Genomic DNA, 24,197 nt, shown 5'->3' with positions numbered 1-24,197 from the left:
TTCAAATATGAAATGAAAAGGTCCAAATCTTACTCTGTAAGTAAACAAAGAACAACGAGGGAGTTGCAACCTATTAAGCGGTGCAAGAAAAAACAAAGAATGAAAAATTAGGATTTTAATAAAATATTTATAAAGGATAAAATGGGGAGATTGAAATATATAGGGGTGCAGGAATAAAAAAAAGGTGCGAAGAAACGGCCCTTATTTAAATGCCGAGAATATGGGCTATATGACCTTTTGTAGTGTATTTGTGAGTTTTGGAAGCTTGATTTCCAATTTTTAAATTTGTTGTAACAAAATTTACATATTTGTATATGAAATGAAGGTACTTGGAAAGTACTTTTTAAAACAGGTTTTTATTATTTCAAGTTTCAGCTTTTATAATCTAATAAGTTGAGAAAATAACTCACTTTGAATCGTTCGACGAAAACAAAAAGATAGACAATAACTTTTTTTAATTAATTTTTATAGTAATTTAACCTTTTTAAAAAACTAATTTTTATAGTAAAATTTTTAACCTTTTTTTTTAAATTAACTAAATTTTATGTATAAACCAAACCACTCATTAGCTCTTTACTTGCCACAAATGTATTTCTTGACTCATCAAAGATATCAACCCAATTATAAGATTCGAACAAAGTTCTAAAAGATGGTATTGAGATTTATTTTTTCTTCAAAGATTACACTAATATATGATAATGATATATCCAAGCATCAAAATCACATTTTTCATTCTAATTGGTAATCCACATTATCAAATTATGGTAAAAAAAAATCATAAGTTTTTTCTATCAAATATTTCCATTTATATAATTTAGATTATTAGTAAAATTTGGATATTTTATTGCAATAATGACTTTTTAACTATATACTTACACAATACTAATATAATCATAACATTGAAAACCTAACAACTTCTATATGTAATCCACTACTTTAATAGTCTTATCTCACGTCATTTCACACAACAACCTTTTATCATTACATTCCATAACATTTATCATACACTAGATTAAAGATTAAAACATTTCACAACAATATATTGAGGAATTATTTTAACCAAGATATTAATTTTTTTTCTCACATCTCGACTCGACAAAATGACATTTGTGTCATAGAATACCATTTCAAAATCATAACATTTAGAAAATTAGAGAGAACTAAGACAATTCTTAAACAATAATTAATACTCATTAATTTATAAGATAGTTTTACTACACTGATACTAATAAGGCGTTAAATCAACTTAATTTCCAGGATATAATATGTTTGCTCCAACCTATCTCAAGTAAAATTTTAAGCCTTTAACCCAATATCATTATTATCTTTCCATAACACATTTAAACTTTAATTCATTAAATCCACAGTTTAATTATCCAACTGCATTCTCAAAATTTATCATGCAGATATCATAATTCAACACCCACACTCAAATTATCATAGACAAACAACATATTATTAACCAAACACTAGTAAAAAAATGGAATATTACCGCATATGTTATGCATCGGTTCACCAGAAACCAAAGCATAAAATGACGCGATAGCATTTTTGAAATTTTCTCGATAGTATAGGCCTCGGTTGCAACTGAACCGATGCCAAAAAGGATATATAGTCGCGGCTATGCAGACACCTGCTGCCAAAAACCCCTGCAAGAATCTGACAGTCCAGTATGTTGGTTATTGAAAATTCTTGTAGGAGATATGGCCGCGGTTGTCTGCAGAACCACAACCATAAACCCCTGCATGAATCTGACAGTCTAGTCCGCTGGTTATTGAAAATCCCTATGCAAGAGATATGGTTGCGGTTCCCCTCAGAACCGCAGCCATAGACCCTTGCCAAAATTCTAACATTCGACGTTTGCAGTCATACATTAATTAATAGCAGTTAGACCGTCAGGGATATGGCCAAAGACCCTGATATGAGCAAAATCTAAATATTTAAGTAAAATTTAATTTTTAAAGGAGGATTTGACCTCAGTTTGGCGGGGAACCGCGGCAAAAAGGTTTTAAAAAGTTTCAAAATTGCCATTTCATATTGATTTTGAATTTTTTTTTAAGAGAATAGGCCTCGGTTGTGTGGGTAACCGAGGCCATATCCCTAATATTACCGCGGTTTTACTGAGAACCGAGGTAATATCCTTTCGTAGGTTAAAAAAAAGAAAACAGGAGACGAACAATGTCGTCTTCCTCGAGAGAAACAGTTTCTCTGCGTTCCCTCTCGAGACCACTGTGCTCCGTGCCTTCTTTGCCATTTTCTTGCGTTTTTCACCATTTAATCTTGATTTTGGTTGTTCCTGTGGCCATCGTCAACGTTTAGGAAGCTTTTTAACCGATCAAAATCGTTCTAAACGTCGTTTTGATTTGTTTTTTTTTATTCTCCTCCTTAGAGGTAAATTTTCATTTTTTTTTATTTTTTTTTTGGCGTTTTGATGTTTGATTTTGTTTCTAAAACTAATATTTTTTTGTATATTGTTGTATGTTTGAATTTTGCCGAGTTCAATTTTCTACCTTTTGGATCGCGGGTTGTTCTTTGTTATTGGCTTTTCACACTATAATGTTCTTATATTAATTTTTAAAGTTTACTTTTTAATAAGATTATATAATTTTGTATGATTGTGTGATTGAATGTGATTGGATGATTATATAATATGTGTATAATATTTAGAATTGAAAATTTTTCTATGATCGTATAATTTTATATGATGGTATGATTTTAAAGTTTATTTTTTTAATTTTACAATGTTATTTTAATATTTGTTATGTTCAATATGTGATTATTTCAATGTTTATTAATTGTATGATTATATGATTGAATTGAATTAACCTTAATTTGTTGTTAAATGTTCACTACAAAATTAATTTTTGTATTATAATTTTGTAGAATATTTCAAAATATTTACGTATGGATCGAAATTGGATTAATTTACCACGCATTAATGTTGAGTATGAGAGAGGGGTAGAGGAATTTATACAACTTGTGCAACGTAATGAGGGTAGAAGTGATGATGAAGTGAAATTTAAATGTCTTTGTGTGAACTGTTTGAATGCGAGAAAGTTGAACGCAACCCAAATTAGAGAACTAGAGTTGATGGCGACATTGGCTAGGTTAGGGAACTAGGGTTTCTGTGGAGAAGATGATGATGTGTCAACGATTTCACTCTGTAATTACACATCTGGACATCTGGCCGTTAACGATTTAAACGGCGTTTGCAGAAAGGACCAAATTGAACACAAATTACATTCTTTAGGACAACATTAAACAGGAAAAAAAATTGGGACCATTTTTAATATTCCCAACCAAAATTGGGACCAAAATAGGTATTATACTCAAGTGAAGTTTTGTTAACTTAATAAAGTTCCATATGTGATTTTAATATATATAATAATTAAGTTATTATCAATTTCATGCATCATTGGCAACTACTTGTTATTTTCGTACTAAAGAGCTATGCTTTGTGGTTTTGCTCATTGCACAAGTCTCCTCCCAAAAATCTCAGACAAGCAGTTGATTGGTAAGAACCTCAATGTTTGGACTTTCTTTGTTATATAATGAATGCTAAAACCTTTTTTTTTATATATAGTTCTATTTCAGCAAGTATGATGTTGGTTGGGAGATCAACTATTAACAGTAGAAAGCTTGCATGGATTGCTCTCAAGGTTTGACATATGCTAAAGCCATACTTTCTTATAGTTGTTTTGTTATAATGATTTTCACTAACTATTTACAATTGTGATGATATATTGTAGTGTAACAGACAGAGTGAGTCATATGAGTGCGAATACTATGTAATGTATTGGATGACCTACATTATTCGTGCCCATATCACAAGAGGCCGAGAAACGGTAATATTTAAATTTAATGAATCTTGATTTTCTCCAACATTTGGAATTCATATACACTAATTAATATCAATTGTCTTGTGCAGAGATTCAAGACTCCTACTCCAATTCTTGAGAAGTCACTTACATTCTTGAAGAAGGCAATTGCAAAACATTTAGTTAGATTATATAATAGTTCATAGTTATTATATTTAAAATACATCAGAACATGTTGATTTATAGTTATTAGACTTTGTACATTATGTGATGTAAATATTGTCTATTGTGTTAAATCTGTGTTGTTATGATATTGTTTGATATGCAGGTCTGTTTTTGTGATAGTGGATATCACAAAAACAGACCTGCTATTAAAACAATTGTAGGAGAATAGGCCGCGATTGTGGCCAAAACCGAGGTAGAAAGTCTTCCTATGGCCTTGGTTCAGCCACAACCGAAGCCATTGGGTGCACGTGATTTAAAAAAAAATAGGGCTTTGGCCATGGTTCAAGCTAGAACCGCTATCATATCCCACGTTATTACCTCGGTTGAACCGAGGTAATAACCCTCCCTCCCCTCGTTTCTGTTTCTCTCTTCTTTACTACTTCGGTTGCTGAAGAGCTGAGGCAGTATCCTTCAGGATATCACCTCGGTTGGAACTGCGGCCAAAAGTCTCAGACCTTTTTACCTCGTCCGTATATGTCGTGGTTCTAAAACCGAAGCGTATATTAAAAAATAACTATTGTCGTTTCCCTTCGCTGTACTAGTGAAAACACCTAAAACAATCGTCAGTCACTTGGTTCAACCATTATCTTAAAATGATCATGCTAAGCCCAAACCTAAAGAACCCTCTTTTTCTACAATAATGTCTGCACATGCATGACTTTCTTCTGAGAAGTAGAATAAAATTTGAAGAAGGAATAAGGAAAACAAGTTTGCCTAGAACAAAACCTAAGATGAGAGATATCTTGATATTCTGAAGTTTAAAAGTGAATGAATAACATAAAACATACTAGTAAGAGGGAAGAAGAATCGATTTGATGTAATTAATTAGAAATGAAATTTTCTAATATCTTTATGTAATCTTCCATATACTAAGCTCACCTCTCTTACGTTCATTTCGACCAACTTTGACACTAACCTAAAGTTCAAAGTCAACTAATCTTGTGTTCACTTGCTTCACCACTCATATAAATCTAGACCCGCATATACCGCGTTATTAATTAAATTAAAATTAAACTTAATTATAATTTCAAATTATTTTGTATTTTAATAAAAACATAAATCCTTACGAAAACATAAATCATGCTGGATGGAGGGGAATACAAGGGGAGAAGTAAATACTTATGCAATATTTTACATCTTAAAATTGATCTCTATCCACATATTGAAAATATGTCTAATACAAAATTGATAAAAAGCTGTCACACACTTGACATGCTTATAATTTTCACCTCGTTAAATGTGAGGTAACACCAACCATACATTAAGAATTAAATATTATTTTGATATTTAATTTTGAGTAAAAAATGAAATTAGTATTTTTTAAAATTTTAAATTAAATTAGTTTTTTATTTTTAAAATTGTATGAATTTAGTTTTGTTTTAACTTTTGTTAAATTTATTTAACGTTTTAAATATATTTTTTAACTAATATTAAAACAAAAATATATCAAATTATATAAATAACTGAAATACTACATGAAACATTTTTAAAACGTTAAATAAATTTAATTTGGTTAAAAAAATTAAATTTATATATTTTTCAAATTGAGAGATTAAATTAAATTAAAGTTTCAAAAATGGATTGATTTATTTTTAACAGTAAGTTAAGGGATACAAGCATACATAATTCTAATGATTAGCAGAAAAAATATATATTAAAAGAAGAACATTAAAAATAAAAAATGAAGTTGAACAGGGGGAGTGATACATATGGTTTAAGCGTGATGCATCAAAATGTTAACTTTTGTATAAGGATTGATTATAATGAAAAGTAGTTGCCCCTGGTTTTCCACCCGTTTGACTTATAAATCCACACAGACCACACAAAATATGCCTGTGCCTGTCTTATTCAATATCGAATTATGTTTTTCACGCCAGAGAATCTGTTTGGGGATCTTTGTTTTTTTCTTTCTTTCTCCATTTATTTTCTGCTCATCTTCCTCTTTCTATCAGAGGAAATTCAAGCTCTCAACCATTAAACATCATCCTCGACTTTCTTTTCTTTTCGCATGTGGATGTCGCTAAATGTCTCCAACTTGCACTGTCTCAAAGTTCATAAAGCTAAGTCTTTTTCCTTTTCAAAAATCTAACTTTTTTCTTTAGTTAAACAAGGTTTTAACAAAAATGTCTTCTTTTTCTTTTCATTATCAATATTTTTTTTATCTCGAGAAATATATTTTATTGCATAACTGGGATACAAAATCTACTCCCATGTTATAGATTGGGATATATATTTATACAAGCAAATTATCCTTATTATTATTTATCTTCGTTACAAGAAAAGATGCCAGACTCTATTTAATAAATAAAAAGACATAAAATTCAAATTCCAAAGCTTATATGAAAAAAAATAAGGTAATTTCTTTTAACTCTTATTAAATGTATGAGAAAGGTTTTGGAAATTCCCGTAACTGATTATCATAAAAACCCACAATCGATTGTGAAAGAAAAGTTTTGAAAAAATCACACAATATTAATATATATTATATACTTTTAAAGTAATAAAAAATAAATAAATTTATTTTAATTTTGATAAATTACTTTAATATATTTTTATCATGAAATATAAATTATTTATTAATTAAAATGTTATAATAATTTTGTATTTTAATTTTAATTTGATTTTAACTTTAATTTATACTTTTGAAATTTTACTTTGTGTTTTTGTATATAATTGTGAGGGTCAAGAGACATACCTTTTTGTTATCGTCTTTCTTGTTCTTTGACTTCTAAACCTCCTACTTCAACTTCTTCCCGTCCGAGCCAAGTGGAAGGGTACCTTTGCGGCTTAGCCTTCTATTTATAAGTTATTTTATGGACTCTAAACTGGCATAGGTCCAATAAAATGAACTTATCTTTAAATTCGGTATGTTATTCATAAACAATTTCTTTATGCTGTAATCAATTATCAATATCTTTAATTAATTTATTAGTTGTTTATTGCCCAAACCATTGGCCCAATTATAATAACTTAAGCACATGCCTAACATTAATAACTTAGGTGTTGCTCCCTCCACCACCCAAGTGCTTCTACATCTCCCCACTATTTTTTTTATTCCAAAAATACTCTACACCTCCCCATTATTTTTTTTATTCCAAAAATACTTTACACATTTCCACTATTTTTTTTATTCCAAAAATACCCTAATGGAGCATTCATATGGCTTAGAGGAAACTTCAATATATAAAATTCAGAGGAAACTTCAATATTAGTGCTTCTACCACTTTCATTTTATAAACTTAAAAGTTAGAAGCAAATACAAAATAATAAACATAATAATATTAATAGTAAATAATAGATTATTATTATTATTATTATTATTATATTTATAATACGAAAGAACTAAATAAATTCCAAATCTTTAACAAATAACTTTTATTTTATATTTTAAATATTTAATAATATTTTTATATTATTTATCTAATAAATTAAATACTTTATTCAAGTTATTTGAGTCAAGCATGTCGGTAAGTTAAAACATAATATAATGTTAAAAATTATAGATATTAAATGTAAAAAAAACACACATATATATAAACATTTTTCTAGAAATTTAGAACAAAATTTTACTATTTATTAAGTAATTTGAAGAAAAAAAAAATATATTGAATAGTGAAAATAAGATTGAATCAAACTTATTTAAGGAGAAGTGTAAATAAAATTTTGCAATATATCACAAGTTTAAGTTTGAGTCATGTAAATGCTCCATTAATGTGGAAAGAGAAAGAGAAAGATTGTTGAATATAGTGGGAAGGTGTAGGGTATTTTTGAAATAAAAGAAAATAGTGGAGATGTGTAGAGTATTTTTGAAATAAAAGAAAATAGTGGGAAGATACATGAGCACCACTTAATTAGCTCCCCTTACCTGAAAACTTAACAGTTTACTTGACAGGGATTATCTAAATAGTGCTCCTCAGATAAACGTTTGAGCACCACTTATTCAAAAATTGAAGGTTCAACAGGGTGATATTTTAGAGAGAAGGTAGAGCAATATTTAGAAGATGAGTTTTTAGAGAGAGAATGAAAAAGTTGGCAGAGTGGAAAGCTAACTTAGGAGAAAGACCCCTGCTAAGGTCATGTGCCTTTGATCTGATGGGCTTGACTACCCCACCTAAGGCCCAAAGGCTCTTTTATTAAATTTACAGGCCCTTACAAATATTATTATATAAAAAAAGTGCTTTTGAACTTATTAGAATAATATTAAATTATAAACATTATTATAATTATCTTTATTAGTTGAATATAAATACTATTTAAGATAATATTTTATTACAAAATTATTTTAATTGGATTTTTGTTAAATGTAAAAGTTTAAGACACATGTGGTGACAATTTGACATCTTAGCTATTTCTTAAAAGGCTTAATATCCTATTTTGTCCCAAGTTTCGCTCGAAAATGTCAAATTAGTCCATCCTTTAAAAAATGAGTCAATTACGTCCTCACTTAATAAAATTTGCATCAATGAAATCCCTTCCGTTAAATCTGTACAAACGGCGTTAATTATTTTTCTCTCTTATTAAGTAACGTCGTTTGTACGGATCTAACGGAAGGGATTTCATTGATGCAAATTTTATTAAGTGAGGACGTAATTGACGCATTTTTTGAAGGATGGACTAATTTGACATTTTCGAGCGAAACTAGGGACAAAATAGGATATTAAGCCTTCTTAAAATAATAACAATATTGTATAATTTTATTTACAATTTATTAGATAAAGAATGTTTTGTTTTTTAAATGTATTAACAAGGACCAAACTTTTAACTAAAAGCACACCAAATTATAAAAATAAGAATATATTTAAAACATAATATTCAATAACAATTAAAAATGCATAATAAATTAATTGAATGTCACATGCCTTTTTATTGAAAGACTAAGGATGGAGATTGTATTGTAATATAAATCTTTTTCTAAAATTGAAAATGTGAAAATATTTAATTATAATAAATATTTTCATAATTGTTAAAATCAAGTTTTATATTTTAATTAAAAATTATCATAGAATTTAAAAATATTGAAAGAATTATTTTAAATATCTTGATAATTATAAAATTTAAATATGCAAGTTGTGACAACTCATTATTTTAATATTTTGGTTAAAAAAATTTATAAAATTTGAAGTGATAAAATGATGATAAGACAAAAGAAGAATACTTTTAGTTTAGATTGGATTCAGTGTACACGTGGATAATGAATTAAGTGTTTGAGTTGTAATAGGTGATAATTTTTAATAAAATAAATTATGAAAATTTAAGAGTATCAATAAAATAACTTAATCTAATTCATTTACTAAGAAGTCTTAAAAGTTTAAATTTAATTGAACTTATCACAAGTTGTTAGATTAAATAGAAATAGATTAACTTAGTGACTCGTTTAATTACAATTTTTTTTCATGAATAATTTTTTAATTAAAATCTAAATAAATTCAATTTAAATAATATTAATAATATAACTCAAAAATAATATAACTTAACAATTTAAAATTCTATTATTTTAATTTTTAATTAAAAAAGTTAGCCCAACTACTAAATTTTGTGAGTTAGTATATCTATTTACCAAGATCCGCTTTGACACTCTTATAACCAATACCTTTATGATAAACATTATAGGATTCTTAGGGATTTCCGGTTTCAAATTAAAAAATTATAGTTTTACATACTAACTTTTTCTTTAAACAATTTTTCCTATATTTTCTTTTGTAACAAATAATGTTAGCAATTCCTTAACTGTTTTCTTTTTTACTAAGCCGTTGTTGTCTCATATGGAACAGGACGACACTGCTAGAGTGTAATCAAGCTCAACTTGTGTTTCAGTGAAGGATAATGATATTTTTATAACATTTTTTTGATAACATTTTAACATTGTCTACGTGTCATTCTGTGATTGGTCTATATTGGTGTTTATGATTATTATTATTGATTGTGGAATAATTTTGGAGCAATCACATAATGACACGTAGATAGTGTTAAAATATTATCAAAAAAATGTTCTTAAAGTATCATTATCCTTTAGTGAAACAGCGAAGATAAGCAAACACACTAATGCCCAAATTGAGAATGAAGAGGAGGAAATTGCCAACATAGGATTGTGAGAAATCGATTCAGCTTCATTTCAATAAGTTGAGTTCTACTTCATGTTGGCTGTTGTTTTGTTTCACTTTTGTAACTTTGTATTTTTTTTTTAACTGAACACAATAATGCTCAAATTGAGAATTAACATAAGGAAATTGACAAAGTAAGTTAATTTTTTTTAAGAAATTTGCAGAGTTTTAAATTTGTATGGCGTTAAAATGCTAAAATAAATAACTGTTATTTTAAGATTGTTAGGATGTATTTTGATGGTTGATGGGAATTTTCTATGTCCAGGCAGATAGAGAGTTAGTGTAACTTATGAGAATTAAAGCTATGTGGAACATCCTTTCAGTTAGGAGTGTCTGTCTAAATAAGAAAATATTTTAATATTCATTTTAAATGGTTGTATATATTACATACTCATACGTATTCATTACACACAAAAATTAAAGTTAAAATTTAATTTATATTTTATTAATTAAAATTTAAATAAAATTAAAAATTAAATTTATATTTTATTAAATTAAATTAAATTTATATTTTATTTTATATTTTTTAATTTTATTTTTAAAAAATTATAAAATATATCTTTTTAAATTTATGTACATATCTATAAGTATTAGAAAATTCATAAGTATTTTTTAAACGAATATTCAATAAATAATGAATAAGGGTATATTTTTTTTTTTACGAATCACATACAGAATAGATATTATGTGATATTATGTGTGCTCGACCGTAATTATGATTATCCTTATATAATTAGAGTTAAAAAGGAATTTTTTTTCTTTATTTTTTTTGTAATTAAAAAATATATATCTGAATAAAATTTATCCTACTAAAGCAATACTTTTCTTATAGTATTATAAGCGAAATATTTAATACTTATTTAGAAATGTACCCTAATTTAATAGAGAGACTAAAATTAAATTCGCTTCATAGTTTAGAAACTAAAAACATATTTAATTCTATTTTTTTATATCATTACATTTCTTTTAAAGCAATTGAAATGCAACTGTCAACTTGTGTCGGTTATGTAGTTTGTTAAGTAACGATACATTAGTCATTTTCCGTTTTATTTAATTGGAAAAATATTCAATAATTTGGTTTACATATCATATTACATTTTTTATTCCTTTTTTCTTATAAAATAAAATGACTTATAGTTGCGTTGAGTTTTGTATAACATATATATGATTGTTTAAATAAATAATTTATTTGAAATTTATGATTCTTATCCACTACACATCAATATTTTTTTTTCAAACACGAGTTTATCTTCAAATTGTAAAACGTATTTAATTTAAATTATGTTAAATTTTATGGATAAAATAGGAAAAAAATAGCATAATATTAAGTAACAAGGTGGACGAGTCTACAAATGGGGATGTGGGACAATTATATTGCGACGCAATTATAGGTGGAATAGTAGTATTAGTCTTCCAACATCAATCATCGATGTTCACACGAATATGGAGTATGGAATAGTACCATTCTACATTCAATTATGCATGATGACATTTCACATCATGCAATAACTTATGTTGAGAGATCAATTTAATTTTTTTTAGTAAGTGTATTCTTGTACATATTCTAATTTATTTTGATGATCTAAAAATTCATAATCAATTGTATAACAACATTTTTTTCCTCATATAAATAAATTAATCATAACTTTCTAATTTATAAATCATAAATAAGTTGAGCTGGGATAAACTCAATGTAAAATTTCATATAATTATAATCTCCATACGTATAATATGTTGTTGTATTATTAATAAATGACTTACAAAACTAAAAGTACTTCTAAATAATATTTACACTCACTCACTTATTCTCTCTCTATATATTGTTTGGAAAAAATAAATATTTATAATATCTACTAACTCTTATTCAATTCCTGAATTTGTAGACCTCTCATATAACATATACAACATTTCAAATAACAAGGTTAAACTATCAAACACAATTATATATAAATCTCACAATCAAGTTATATACAGATTAATATAAGAAAAAAAATTTCTCTATTTAATTCACTACTTTACTATACATCAAACACATGGATATAAGTATGAAATAAATAAATATAATCATCAACTCATATAGTTTGAAAGACATATTAAATATATTACGAGAAACCAACACCTAATATTTTTTAAACACTTTAAATATTATTAAGTAAAGATAAATTTAAACTAATAAACGCTTCTTCTTCGTCTTCTTATCATTTGAGGTCTTAATTTATAAAATATAAACAAACTCAATAAAACTTGGACATCTCTATTAAATATAGACATATGTACTTAATACATATAATATACAAGTTGAGTTAGCATATCCTAGTAGGAAAGTGGCTCAAACCATCAAATCTAACATACAATAATTCAATTAAATCTATCATTTGAAATATTCTCTATATGCATGTCCACATACATAATCCAACGTGTCATCAATATACATGACAATATACAATTAAAGTTAACTAACTAAATTTTAATGAAAGAATGTTAAGAAAGCTAGATACAAAAAACACAAAAAAAATTGTTTTGTATAACTAAGGTTATACTTGGGTTAGAGTCATTTTGTTGACTAAAATTGTCTATTTGGTCTTTGACTCATTTATTGTTTATTAAAATCAACATTCGCTAAAAGAATTTAATTAATTGTTCTCACTTTAAAATTTGTTAAGCGAAATTATTCGTCGCTAAGTGAATTATTCTAAACCAACATTTCTGCACAATTCTCTAAAGTTACTTACAGGATTAAACAACCATTTTCTCTATTCCAACAACTTTATACTGCACAATTAAATTATGGCCCAATTATTTTATTCCAAAAAATTCAAATCAAATGGACTATTCAATATTCAATAACAATTTCAATAAGATTCATTATTTTCAATGAAATACAAACATTCTTCAATTCCATAAAACTGAAATCTAATTCTTCTACCAAGTTTTAAATCTCAATATATAATGACTTTCTATATTCACACGCACAATTTCTTAATTAAGAAAAAAAAAATACTATCTAACATTAAAATGGCTCAAACAATTCCTAAACTTATATGTGCATGAACTTAGTTATTCATTTTAATATCAATTTAAACCTATAGTTTGTCCTTATTAAAATAAGAGAGCGACATAGAATTACTTGCTAATGTGTATGAATAATAACCTTAACATACTTCTACATTTATTTGACACAGAGTAAAATGATCATAAATACATTTTTTACTTTTCTAAGAAAGAAAAAAATAGAAAATAAGAAAGGATAGTGCAAATGAATATAAAAAAAATTATTTTTGCCAAAGTATTATTTTTCAATGTGTATTGATCACATATGATTATGTATCTATAAATAGAAAAATATAAACACTTGGATCGAAACTCGTTACATTTAAAACTAACACAATATTATAACTAACAATATCTAATAACATCTTAAATATATTTACACTGGTACATAAGTTTTTTTACAAATATAATTAATTATAGCCCATAAAGATTTAGTGAAAATATCTATTAATTAATTACTTGAGTTAACAAACTTAGTCTTGATGATGTCTTCATATATGATTTTTTTTATTACATAAAATGACAATCAACTTGAATGTGTTTGGTTCTTTAATTAAATATAGGATTAAAGCTAATATGAAGAGTTGATTGTTACATATAAATTTAATTTAAGTGACACCTATAGATTGCAACTCTTTAAGTAATTGTTTAAGTCTAACAAGTTCGCTATTGATTGAGTCCATAACTTTATACTCTATTATGTAGTAGATCTTGTCACAACACTTTATTTCTTGTTCTTCCAACAAATCAAGTTATCACTAATGAAGACATAATATTCAAAAGTGGACATTCTATCATAAGGAGATTTTGTCCAATTAATATCTAAAATGTAGATAAGTTTAATACGATTATTGTGACCATATATCAAACTTTCCCAAGAGATATTTTAATATACTTTAACATATGAATGAATAAATTTAGATGATCTACACATGGGGAATTGAGAAAATGACTAACCAGAGTGATTGAAAAGGAAATGTCAGAACTAGTAACACATGAGGTTAGATAAAGAATGCCATGATAAGCCATAAAATTTAAAAAACATATGAGAAAGATATTCATGGGTAAAGTTTGAACAAAATTTCCAAATTGAATTTTACTTTCATTATAAAATGTTTGAAACATAGAAAACAACTTAGAAAGATTTTTCATTGAAAACATCTTGAATAGTTAGCAATAAAAGTGACAAAATACTAAAATCCTAAATTTGTCTTAACATGACTTGTTCCCAAATTTCAAAATGAACTAAGGCAAAAAGAGATTTAGCACATTGTGAGACACATTTAAGGAAAGAGCTATGATTGTACTTTTTCTAATTGACACAACTCATAAGAAAAATTGGATAACTTAGACAAACTTGAAACAAGCTCCTATATCTTAGCAAGACTAGGATGACCTAGTTGAACATGAATTAAAGGAGGAGAATCCATTATTGATTCAACATGTGCAGATGTTTAAAGATAATAAAGTTCAATAGACCCGTATCTAGCGCCAATTATCTAACTCAAAATTTTGTTCGAGAAACAAAAAAAAAATCTTTGGTAATTAAGATAATACAATCAAGGGAACAAATGAGACAACTAAGGGATAATAAGTTAAATGAAAACTCAAGAACGTAAATAACATTATAAATGGATAAGGAATGAATAAAATATGAATGGTACCAACATCATGTGAGGAGAGTCGAGACCCATTGGTTGTGGTAATGGAAGGAAAAGAAAGGAAAAATGATTTATTACTAGTAATGTGATATGTGGCACTTGAGTCCAAAACAAATAGCAAAAGAGAGTTGAAATGTGCACAACATAAGTAGTGAAACTAGAGTTTTGACGATTCATGTACCATTTGAGACATTAGTTAAAAATATCAGGTTGTCATGAAGAATTAGATGACACATGACCAATAGAAGAGGACATATGTATTAGTAGAAAGTTAAAATAGTTACCAAGGGAAAAACAATCCTAAAATAGTTAAAGAAATCCAACGACACCTGATCACGACAAAAGTTATTGATCTAAAAACTTAGGCGAGTCTAACAACAGTGGTCGCTAGTGGAGTAATTGTTAAACATGAGTAGAATAGTGGTGTCGTTGGTCTAAACAACAAAACCAATGATGATGACAGTGACAATGTTTGAAAGGATCATTTTTCTCAACTGAATAAAGTAGCAACAAGCTTAAACACTAGAAATAAAAAAGGAATTAAAAGATTCTTAGAGTGAAAAGATACTTACTCAAATGAAAATAATCCACTATAATATGGTAGATCTATTTTCAAGAGGTAAGAATCAGGGTCAAACAAATATAAAGAAAAAGGGGGAAAATGAAAAGTAGAAAGAGTTGCTTGTAATACAAAATATACAAATCACTAGTATAAAAACAACGTATAATGTCACGCGTTCAATGTCCAACCGTGGAGTAGCCAACGTTAAAAATGACCGGTGGCATTTTTGTAAATAAATGCAATTATTAGACGTCGTTTAAAACTGTAATTCGACGTCAATTTGTTATAAGATGACGAATATTTAGAAGTATGACATCCTATTGGATAAATTTTGCAAAAATGTTTGGCCCAGAGGTGAAAATATACTTACGTATGACGTCGAATGCCCTAGATTTAGACGTCAAAATGTTATAAAACGTCGAATGCCCTAGCGTTAGACGTCAAAATGTTAGTGAATTCAATGAAAATTGAGTGGGAGATTGATAATTCATTCACTTTATCTTAGCACGCAAGACATTTTTCTCTACTCAAACTTTTCTCGAACGAAATTTGACAGCCATCACATGTAATCTTTCTTTCATATGATAAAAATGCATGTTAATTAACTGCTTAAGGTATAATTTTCGTTTGTTTTGACAAAATATTTTCGTGTTCTTGTACTTCATAGGCACATTCTGCTTTCTTTCTCACCGATGACAACACTTTATTCCGACGAACCCACCTTTTGAAGCTTAGTTTTCGTTTTCGTTTTGAAGAACTTATTTGTTAAACTTGTTTTTTGTTGTTGTTTAATTGAACTTGTTTTTTGTTGTTGTTTGGTTGAAGTTATTTGTTGTTGTTGTTTGATTGAACTTGTTTGTTGATGTTGTTTGTTGATGTTGTTTGTTGATGTTGTTTGTTGTTGATACTACACTTTTCTAAATTCGACATCAATTTAACGTCTACTGATATGACGTCAACTTTGAATTCGACGTGAAAGATAAAAAATACCAACGTTATACAATGTTTTGTACTAGTGAATGGAAAAAAAAAAGGTAATGAGAAAAAAAAAGAGATAGCATTAAGAAAATTCTTGATCTTAATTAGAAATGGTTACTCCAGAATGTTGTAATCTAAATAATACTCTATAGATAATTGTTGTTATGTTTCAAATAATATTATCTTAACTTGGTTCAAATAATACTCCATTATAATTAAAAGTGATTAAAGTCTAAAAATTACTCACTTTGTATTTTTCCAGCGATAATCCTATGATAAAATCTGATCATGCTAATCAACCATTAAACTTAATATGTGCTCTATACAAACTAATATAAAACATCAAGGATCATTTTTCTATACTCTAATATATTTGTATTGCATCGTATTTAAGCCAAAACAACATGAACTATTAGCATAATACATGGACTACTAGTATAGCTCGCATCTCTTTATCTCTTGAAAATAAATTTTGGTCTTGCTTTTAGATTTATTATGGCTTATGTTAGTATATTTAGATTCAAATTAGGTTTTATTCCTAATAAACTAACAGAATGTGTTTTCTTTTCGCCTCCAATAAATTTTTTTACTTTATTTTTATCTTAAAAACAGTGTAAATTACTTTATTCTATTATTGAAAATGTATCTAAATATCTCACAAGGAAAAAAAATACCCGAAAGGAAAAGCTAAAATAAAATAATCAAGATCATGAATAAAATCCGATAATTGTTTAGAAATATAAATATACTTATAAAGTCAATCATATCTATAAAGATTATTTTTTTTATATTTATTTTCCAATTTTACTCTTTAAATAAAAATTTTGTTTAAATTAAAATATTTATATTTTCAATTTTATTTTTTAAGTGACCGATTTTTTAAATTTAATCAATTTTTATTTGAAATTGTTTAAGCTTAACTATTTTTAATTACAAAATAAAAATCAAATAAAAACTATTTACAATAAAATTACAAAAATGATTTTAATTTAATAATTATGATAATAATTATATTAATAATAATAATAATTTTATTATTTTTATTATTATAAAAAAAAGAGTGCGTTTATTTTCAGTATTATATAATAATTAGATTTCCTTACTCATAATTACTTTCTATCATTTCATTTTTCCTTCCATCACTTCTACTCGGTTTTATATTACTAAATTATCTTGGTACGAAAATATGTCTTTTCCCGAATTATATCATTACGTTGTGATCGTGGAACACGTTCACTTGTGAACGCTGCTATATAGGAGAGGAGAAAAGACTCCAGATTTTCTGGTGAGAAGCGAAGAAAATAGTAAACTAAGTCTTTGTCCGTTGCTTCTTCTGTTTCCCAGTCTTAGGTTTAAGTTGAAGATCACAGTCCACGAAACCATAGACAGAGTCACAAGCATATTGGAAACAAACAGCTACACCCTGCAGACATGGTGAGAACCCCTTGTTGCGACAAAAATGGTCTCAAAAAAGGATCATGGACACAGGAGGAAGACAAGAAGTTGATCGCTTATGTTACCAGGTATGGCCACTGGAATTGGCGCCTGCTCCCCAAGTATGCAGGTACATGCATTCCTACTACTCTAAGCTTACATTTTATACTTTCTTCTACACAACATTACTCTTCAACCCAATATTGTTGACCTAATGGGGAAGTCATTTGCCAAATTTTCAAGAGTTTTTAAGCTCAAGCTTCTCGTTTTATTTTGAATGCCCAAAAAGCTCTATCAATTAGTCTTGAATCCACCTGTTGTTTTTTCTTCTGCAAATAAATTATATGTATGTAAATGTTTACAAAGTACATGGTTTCATCTGTAATTGTTTCTTAAGCCAAGATATATGATGTTAACATATGATGTTAACAGTATATGTATATACCTTAGCTCAATCAGTCTCCTTCAGATACACAGCTCTAACTTCTTTCGGTATCAAACCTTGTGAATCCACTGTTGTGATCTAATGGTCAATTTATTTGAATAATTTCACCAGTTTTTAGGTTCAAACTTGATTGTTGTCATTGTATATTACACACACAAAAATAACATCTAGTCCATAATCCATCATCGCGGACCTAATTAATGGTGAAGTTATTTGAATAATATTCATGAGTTTTTGGGTTCACGAGTTTCAAACTTCATTGGTTTCATATTATATATATATATATATATATATATATATATATATATATATATATATACACACATACATACATTTACAAACACACACATATATAGTACACACAAAAATAATACCTGAGAGATTTTCTACTTTGTCTCTGAGTCATGCTGGATTTATAGCTCTAACCATGTTGATTTTTAGGTCTTGCAAGGTGTGGAAAGAGTTGCAGACTGAGATGGCTGAACTACCTAAGGCCAGATGTGAAAAGAGGGAATTTTAGTGATGAGGAAGAAGAAACCATTGTGAGACTTCACGGAAAGCTTGGTAATAGGTATGTATAAATTACTGGGTCTGGTACTACTGTTTCTTCTGAGTTTGCACTACTCAAAGTTCACTTTGGTCGCGCAAAAAGCTGAACACATTCTCATGAATCCGATTACACCATTCCCAGTCGCATTGTAAGTTTAATATAGGATTCAATCTGCCGTATATCATAAATTGACCTAGATTTTAAGAGTTGAACTCTTACTCACCTCACTCACTCAATTATATTTTGTCACTCAATTATATGTATATTATCCCGTAATCTATTAATTTGTTTCTAAACTATCCCAAACTAGACTTCATGCATGTTAATTTTGAAAGTACGATTTTATTAACCCTATACGTTTTTAATCTATTATCTTTTTTTAAAAAAATCAGTAATTTTTAGAAAAATTTTCAATAGTTAAAAGTAATCTTATGTAAGAATTTAAACTAATTTTTATAAATATAAAATACAGTTTATTTATGATAACTTTATTTATATTGCTTATATACTAGATATATTTTATAACTTCTTTTATAAAAATAAGGTTATTTTATCCTACACCTCCAATCATTTCATCTGCATTTCCAAAATTTTTTAAAAATTCACAATTACCTTCTATAATTCAAAAAGCTCTACACTCATCTATAGTTTAATCAGATTTTGAATCCGATTAAGGATTTTTTCTTCGTTGAATTTTGAAATTTGATGAAGAATTTTTTTATCAGATTTTGAAATCTGATGAAGTTTTTGAAAAATCTTTCGATAAATTTTGAAATTCGATAAAAAAATTTTTTTTATCGGATTTTGAAATCCAACGAAGTAAAATATAATCCATAAGAATATTTTTTGAAATTGGAGGTCCAGAATCAACAACCTAAAAATAAATGTCCATGTTTAATATTAAAATAGTAAAAACCAGTCTCAAGTCCAAAAGACATAATTATGTGGTTATGTTGCAATTTACATGTTCAACTTTGTTACAAAAAGAAAATTTTATGTATGCTATAAGAAAATCTAAGCTGACCTCACACGTCTAACGTCACCCAGTAATATAATATAAAAAACATGGTTTATTAATCTGTAATAAGAATTTAATTAATATATATATATATATATATATATATATATATATATATATTTATAATATTAGATTTATAATACATAAAACTTTATGTTATCATATTAGTAAAAATAGTTTTGAGAACGATTTTTTATGATGGATAATGTAAAATAGTTCTGTGACGATTAAGTTTGAATAATTGCTTCAGTTCCTCTTAGTCTTATTGGAGAACTTAAAGTTATTGTCTACTTAGCCAATGAAATTATGAATTATGATATAACTAAAGCTTTTGAAACACTTCAACTATAGGGCTTGTTATATTATAATATTTTCAAAAATAGATGGGCACAAAATAGACCGATCATAAGACTTTGTGCTGAAAGACACGTCTTTATAAAATATCTGAATAATTAATAAAGCAAAATTTATTAGAGTTTGAATGATAAGCGAAACGGAGACCAAAACTGTGTGAAAAGTAGTACCAGACACAATTCTTTTCGAAATTAAGAGCGTGAGAAGGACTGATAAAACAATATTTGAATACATGTTATTGTGTGGTGTGTTTGAACTAGGGTCATTAATTTCAGTACGAAAATTATTATGTGGTGTGCTGAGCTTGGGTTTGAAATCAGTAATTTCGTGGTTGTGAAGGTGGTCAACAATTGCTGCTGAATTGCCAGGGAGGAGTGATAACGAGATAAAAAACCACTGGCACACCGTCCTCAAGAAGCGATTTCAACAAAATTCTGTTGGAACAGAAGCCGTTATTTCCGAGTCACTGGAGACCTTATCAGAGAACTACAGTGACCTCAACACAACAAGCGATACTTCTGTTGCTGCTTCGGCTGCAGCAGCAACCGCCACAAATGATGAAAGTTATGATGGTCTTTCTGGTTTGGATGCATACACGGAGCCTCTGTCTGTAGATTTCTGGACAGAACCTTATTTAGTTGACAACTCCTATGTCCCACCCGAGTCGGAACCCGTTTACTTCAGTCCTATGTACGAAGTTGAAATTTGGAACCAGAATGAGCTGTTCCTACAGGAATGTGAGGGTTTATTCCAATGGTGAGAAGGTTTGCGGTGCCATATGGGACTATTCTACCCTGTTTATACTCCTTATGTGTGATCATGTGTGATTGTAACTATATTTGGTGACCACAATAAGATAAGGAACAGTGGTGCGTAAATACTTTACTTCAACATCTCCACGGTTGATTTAGATCCATGTACAGAGAGATTGGGTTTGTATTTGATATTTCATATGCTAAGTATAATGAGATTTTCATATCAAATCTAGTAAGACCGCAAGTTACTCTTTCTACCTTTCCGTTGGACCCACCTCAGAGATTTCCAAACCTGTTAGGTATATACAAAAGAAAAATTTACCATAAATATTCAACATGCTACATATGAGAAAAAAAATTATATACTATAGATGATACATTTGATAAAGAAGAAAGATAAAAAAGTAACAAGTGTTGAATATATATATATCATCTTTAATGAAACCGTCATGTATCGTAAAAAGGAAAAAAAAAGTCAGTATTAGCTACTGTCAAAATCCAGTAGTATAAGAAATGTGCGATTATCTTTGAATTTTTTTTTTCTTCAAAGAATCCATACGTTCTTACTCCTTGTAGGTAATATGGATATTTATTTACCCGTGGATTTATCTGTTATTAACATGATTTAGGACTGAAATCCACATATAAATTATATGCTAACAAGATTTTATCGATAAATTTTATACGTAGTATTTTATATTGAATTTTAAAAAATTATATATATATATATATATATATATATATATATATATATATATATATATATACATATATATCGATACATGTGATACTGAGAGTTTAATAATTAGTACGTCCTAAAAGCTTAAGTCATCAATCATACATATGATATTTAAAAGTAAACAGTGGAAATAATAAATTCAATCAGAGTACGGGTGAAGAAGACAAATGATAGACAAGTTTTAACGTCCCAATTTTGTCGAGACGCCGACATTTTATTATGCTAAAAAGTCTTAATTATAAGGAAAATGACACTTGAACAACCATTTTTGACAACATTTAGACACGCGCACACGTGTCAAAATCTGAGTGGTCCATTTTCATTTAATTTTTCCAACTGGACCACTCAGATTTTGACACGTGTGCGCGTGTCTAAATGTTGTCAAAAATGGTTGTTCAAGTATCATTTTCCTAATTATAAATGTAATCTCTAATACATAACAGAAGTTGCTTAAATTGGCATAACATTCAATGGTTATTTTCATGCATAAGGTAATAACAGATTTCTCCTATTAGAAAATATATTTTATTTAAAAATAATTGATATTTAGCAAAAGTATACCTGGTTAAGTTTAAACTTTGGGGTATAGATTCCAATAGGTGTCTCGCTATCTTGTTTTTTTTTTGTTGAATCCAACGTGAGAGGTGTTGATTTTTTGAAAATCAAATTATAGGCAAAATTCTATTTAGGAAAGAAATATTAGTCTCTTACATACTTTGAAGGAAGGCGTATTGAACTAAATTCATTGATTAATTGTTTATGTTGTGGTTTGGTAGAGTTGAGTTCATAAATTAGAATGCATGTTTGACTGTTTCTTAACTCCACTTAAAAGTAAAGGTATTGGATTTTACAAATAACAATGAATCAAAGTTGGATAGATTTGCTATGCACAATAAATGAATATGATAATAGATTTTTTGTGTATTTTTATGACAAGACAACGAAGAAAACTTATTTTAAAATGATAAATCTGGTCACTTTCTTTTTCTCAATTTTATGTTTATTTTTTCATCAACTCTTAACATTTTTTTTTCACATCCATCTTCATTCAAACTTTTTTTTTTGAAAATGAAAATCTCGAATGAGAAATATCTTGTTTTTTTCAAATTATTGTTGTAAGTGTGGTTTAAATTGATACAAATTAAACGAATATTATTAGTGTTGGACATTATTTTAAAATTTACTTAATTTAACCTTAATTGATACTAAACTATTTTAATTAAAAATTAATTTAAAAATTAATGATAAATTAGTGTCCGATTTAAATTTTACTAATGTTGGAATAATATATTTAGATCTCACAGGCTACAAGCATGTCAATTTTGTTCTGTATGAATATGTGTAAATTCATATAGATCAGTTCGTGAGTAGAGGAACTGATAGCCACACATGCATGATGAGTAGAGGAACTGATAGCCACACATGCATGATGAGTAGAGGAACTGATAGCCACACATGCATGATGTTAAAGTTTGATGGGAAATGGAAACATAAGAACCAAAAATAAAATAAAACCATTTAAGTTTCGGGTGGGTCCGAATAAAAGTTTCAGAAAGAAAATTCAAAACTAACTACATGCTTCTGGTCTCCCAAAGTTGTGAATATTTAGTGCACCCGTTTTTAACATTTTAATTATAAATTATCAAATATGCTTAGTTTAAAAACTGATTACATTTACCAAAATAACTATATTATTTACAGGTCAGATGGGTTTAATAATAAAAACATGAAATTCATAAGTTGATTAATTTTGGTTATTGCGACTGTGGTTTACTTTAATAAATATATATTAATATTAAATTTGGTGATTATAATTGAATATATATGTTAGTAAAAGGAATTGTGGGATATAAGTAGGGGTGAAAAAAAAATTTGCAGGTAGAGATATGAGGGGAAAATCCAGTACGAATAGTTGTTATATGCAGATATTTATTATACGGATAGTATGTATTTTAATATATAAGAAAATATATTTATAGATAAATTAGTATTAACGAAGAAGTGAACATGTTTTATCTTTTAAAATTTCCTTCTGCCCTTTGAATAAAAAATTATAAATTGTTTTTACGATGTCAGATACCAAACACGTGTTCAACATTTTCGTTGCTTGAAAAAAGACACTCAAATAACATGTTTTTAATATTTTAAAAAATTGAAAATAAAAACTACAAAACAACCGTTGGTTCAACTCTTCAAAAACACAAAATTCCTTAATAACAAACAATACGATAAAAAGTTAGAATAAAAAAAATATCATAAAGCCAGAAAATTACTATTAGCATTTTCAAAGATAATAGATTACAAAATTGATTTATGTACTATGTTTAGGTTTTGGGTTTAGGTTTATGTCATGAATTGATTTTCCAACCAATGCGCAAATCCAAAACTAACCATACAATAGCAATTTAATCACTATAATTTTAATGATTAATAAAATATATTTGGAAATTGATAAAACAATGAAATATCGCTAAAACCATAAATAATTAATAAATTTATTTCTCAA

General features: G+C 27.5%; 2 protein-coding genes across 2 annotated transcripts; both read left to right on the top strand.

Moving 5' to 3' along the window:
- The first annotated feature begins 3,407 nt into the window (after positions 1 to 3,407).
- On the top strand, positions 3,408 to 4,024 carry LOC148196744 (uncharacterized). Its single transcript, XM_088093503.1, has 4 exons — positions 3,408 to 3,514; positions 3,584 to 3,659; positions 3,750 to 3,845; positions 3,929 to 4,024. The coding sequence occupies exons 1-4, from the start codon at positions 3,408 to 3,410 to the stop codon at positions 4,022 to 4,024; spliced, it is 375 nt and encodes a 124-aa protein (XP_087949629.1).
- A 13,602-nt stretch (positions 4,025 to 17,626) lies between these two features.
- LOC124837994 (transcription factor MYB4-like) lies at positions 17,627 to 21,266 on the top strand. Its single transcript, XM_047313494.2, has 3 exons — positions 17,627 to 17,960; positions 18,717 to 18,846; positions 20,537 to 21,266. Exons 1-3 carry the CDS (start codon positions 17,828 to 17,830, stop codon positions 20,955 to 20,957), a joined length of 684 nt encoding a protein of 227 aa, XP_047169450.1. The 5' UTR covers positions 17,627 to 17,827; the 3' UTR covers positions 20,958 to 21,266.
- Positions 21,267 to 24,197: the final 2,931 nt, after the last annotated feature.

This window comes from Vigna umbellata, chromosome 6 (assembly GCF_029865625.1).
Source record: "Vigna umbellata cultivar VRB3 chromosome 6, Vumbellata_1.0, whole genome shotgun sequence".
Taxonomy (NCBI): domain Eukaryota; kingdom Viridiplantae; phylum Streptophyta; class Magnoliopsida; order Fabales; family Fabaceae; genus Vigna; species Vigna umbellata.
Note: the sequence above shows the minus strand (reverse complement) of the source record. Positions and strands in the feature narration are given on the sequence as shown.

Excerpts from the sequence above, each read along its gene's own strand:
- LOC124837994 (XM_047313494.2), top strand. The coding sequence starts at position 17,828 with ATGGTGAGAACCCCTTGTTGCGACAAAAATGGTCTCAAAAAAGGATCA. Across the intron at positions 17,961-18,716 it reads CCTGCTCCCCAAGTATGCAG|GTCTTGCAAGGTGTGGAAAG; the intron begins GTACATGCATTC and ends GTTGATTTTTAG. Across the intron at positions 18,847-20,536 it reads CACGGAAAGCTTGGTAATAG|GTGGTCAACAATTGCTGCTG; the intron begins GTATGTATAAAT and ends GTGGTTGTGAAG.
- LOC148196744 (XM_088093503.1), top strand. The coding sequence starts at position 3,408 with ATGCATCATTGGCAACTACTTGTTATTTTCGTACTAAAGAGCTATGCT. Across the intron at positions 3,515-3,583 it reads CTCAGACAAGCAGTTGATTG|TTCTATTTCAGCAAGTATGA; the intron begins GTAAGAACCTCA and ends TTTTATATATAG. Across the intron at positions 3,660-3,749 it reads TTGCATGGATTGCTCTCAAG|TGTAACAGACAGAGTGAGTC; the intron begins GTTTGACATATG and ends GATATATTGTAG.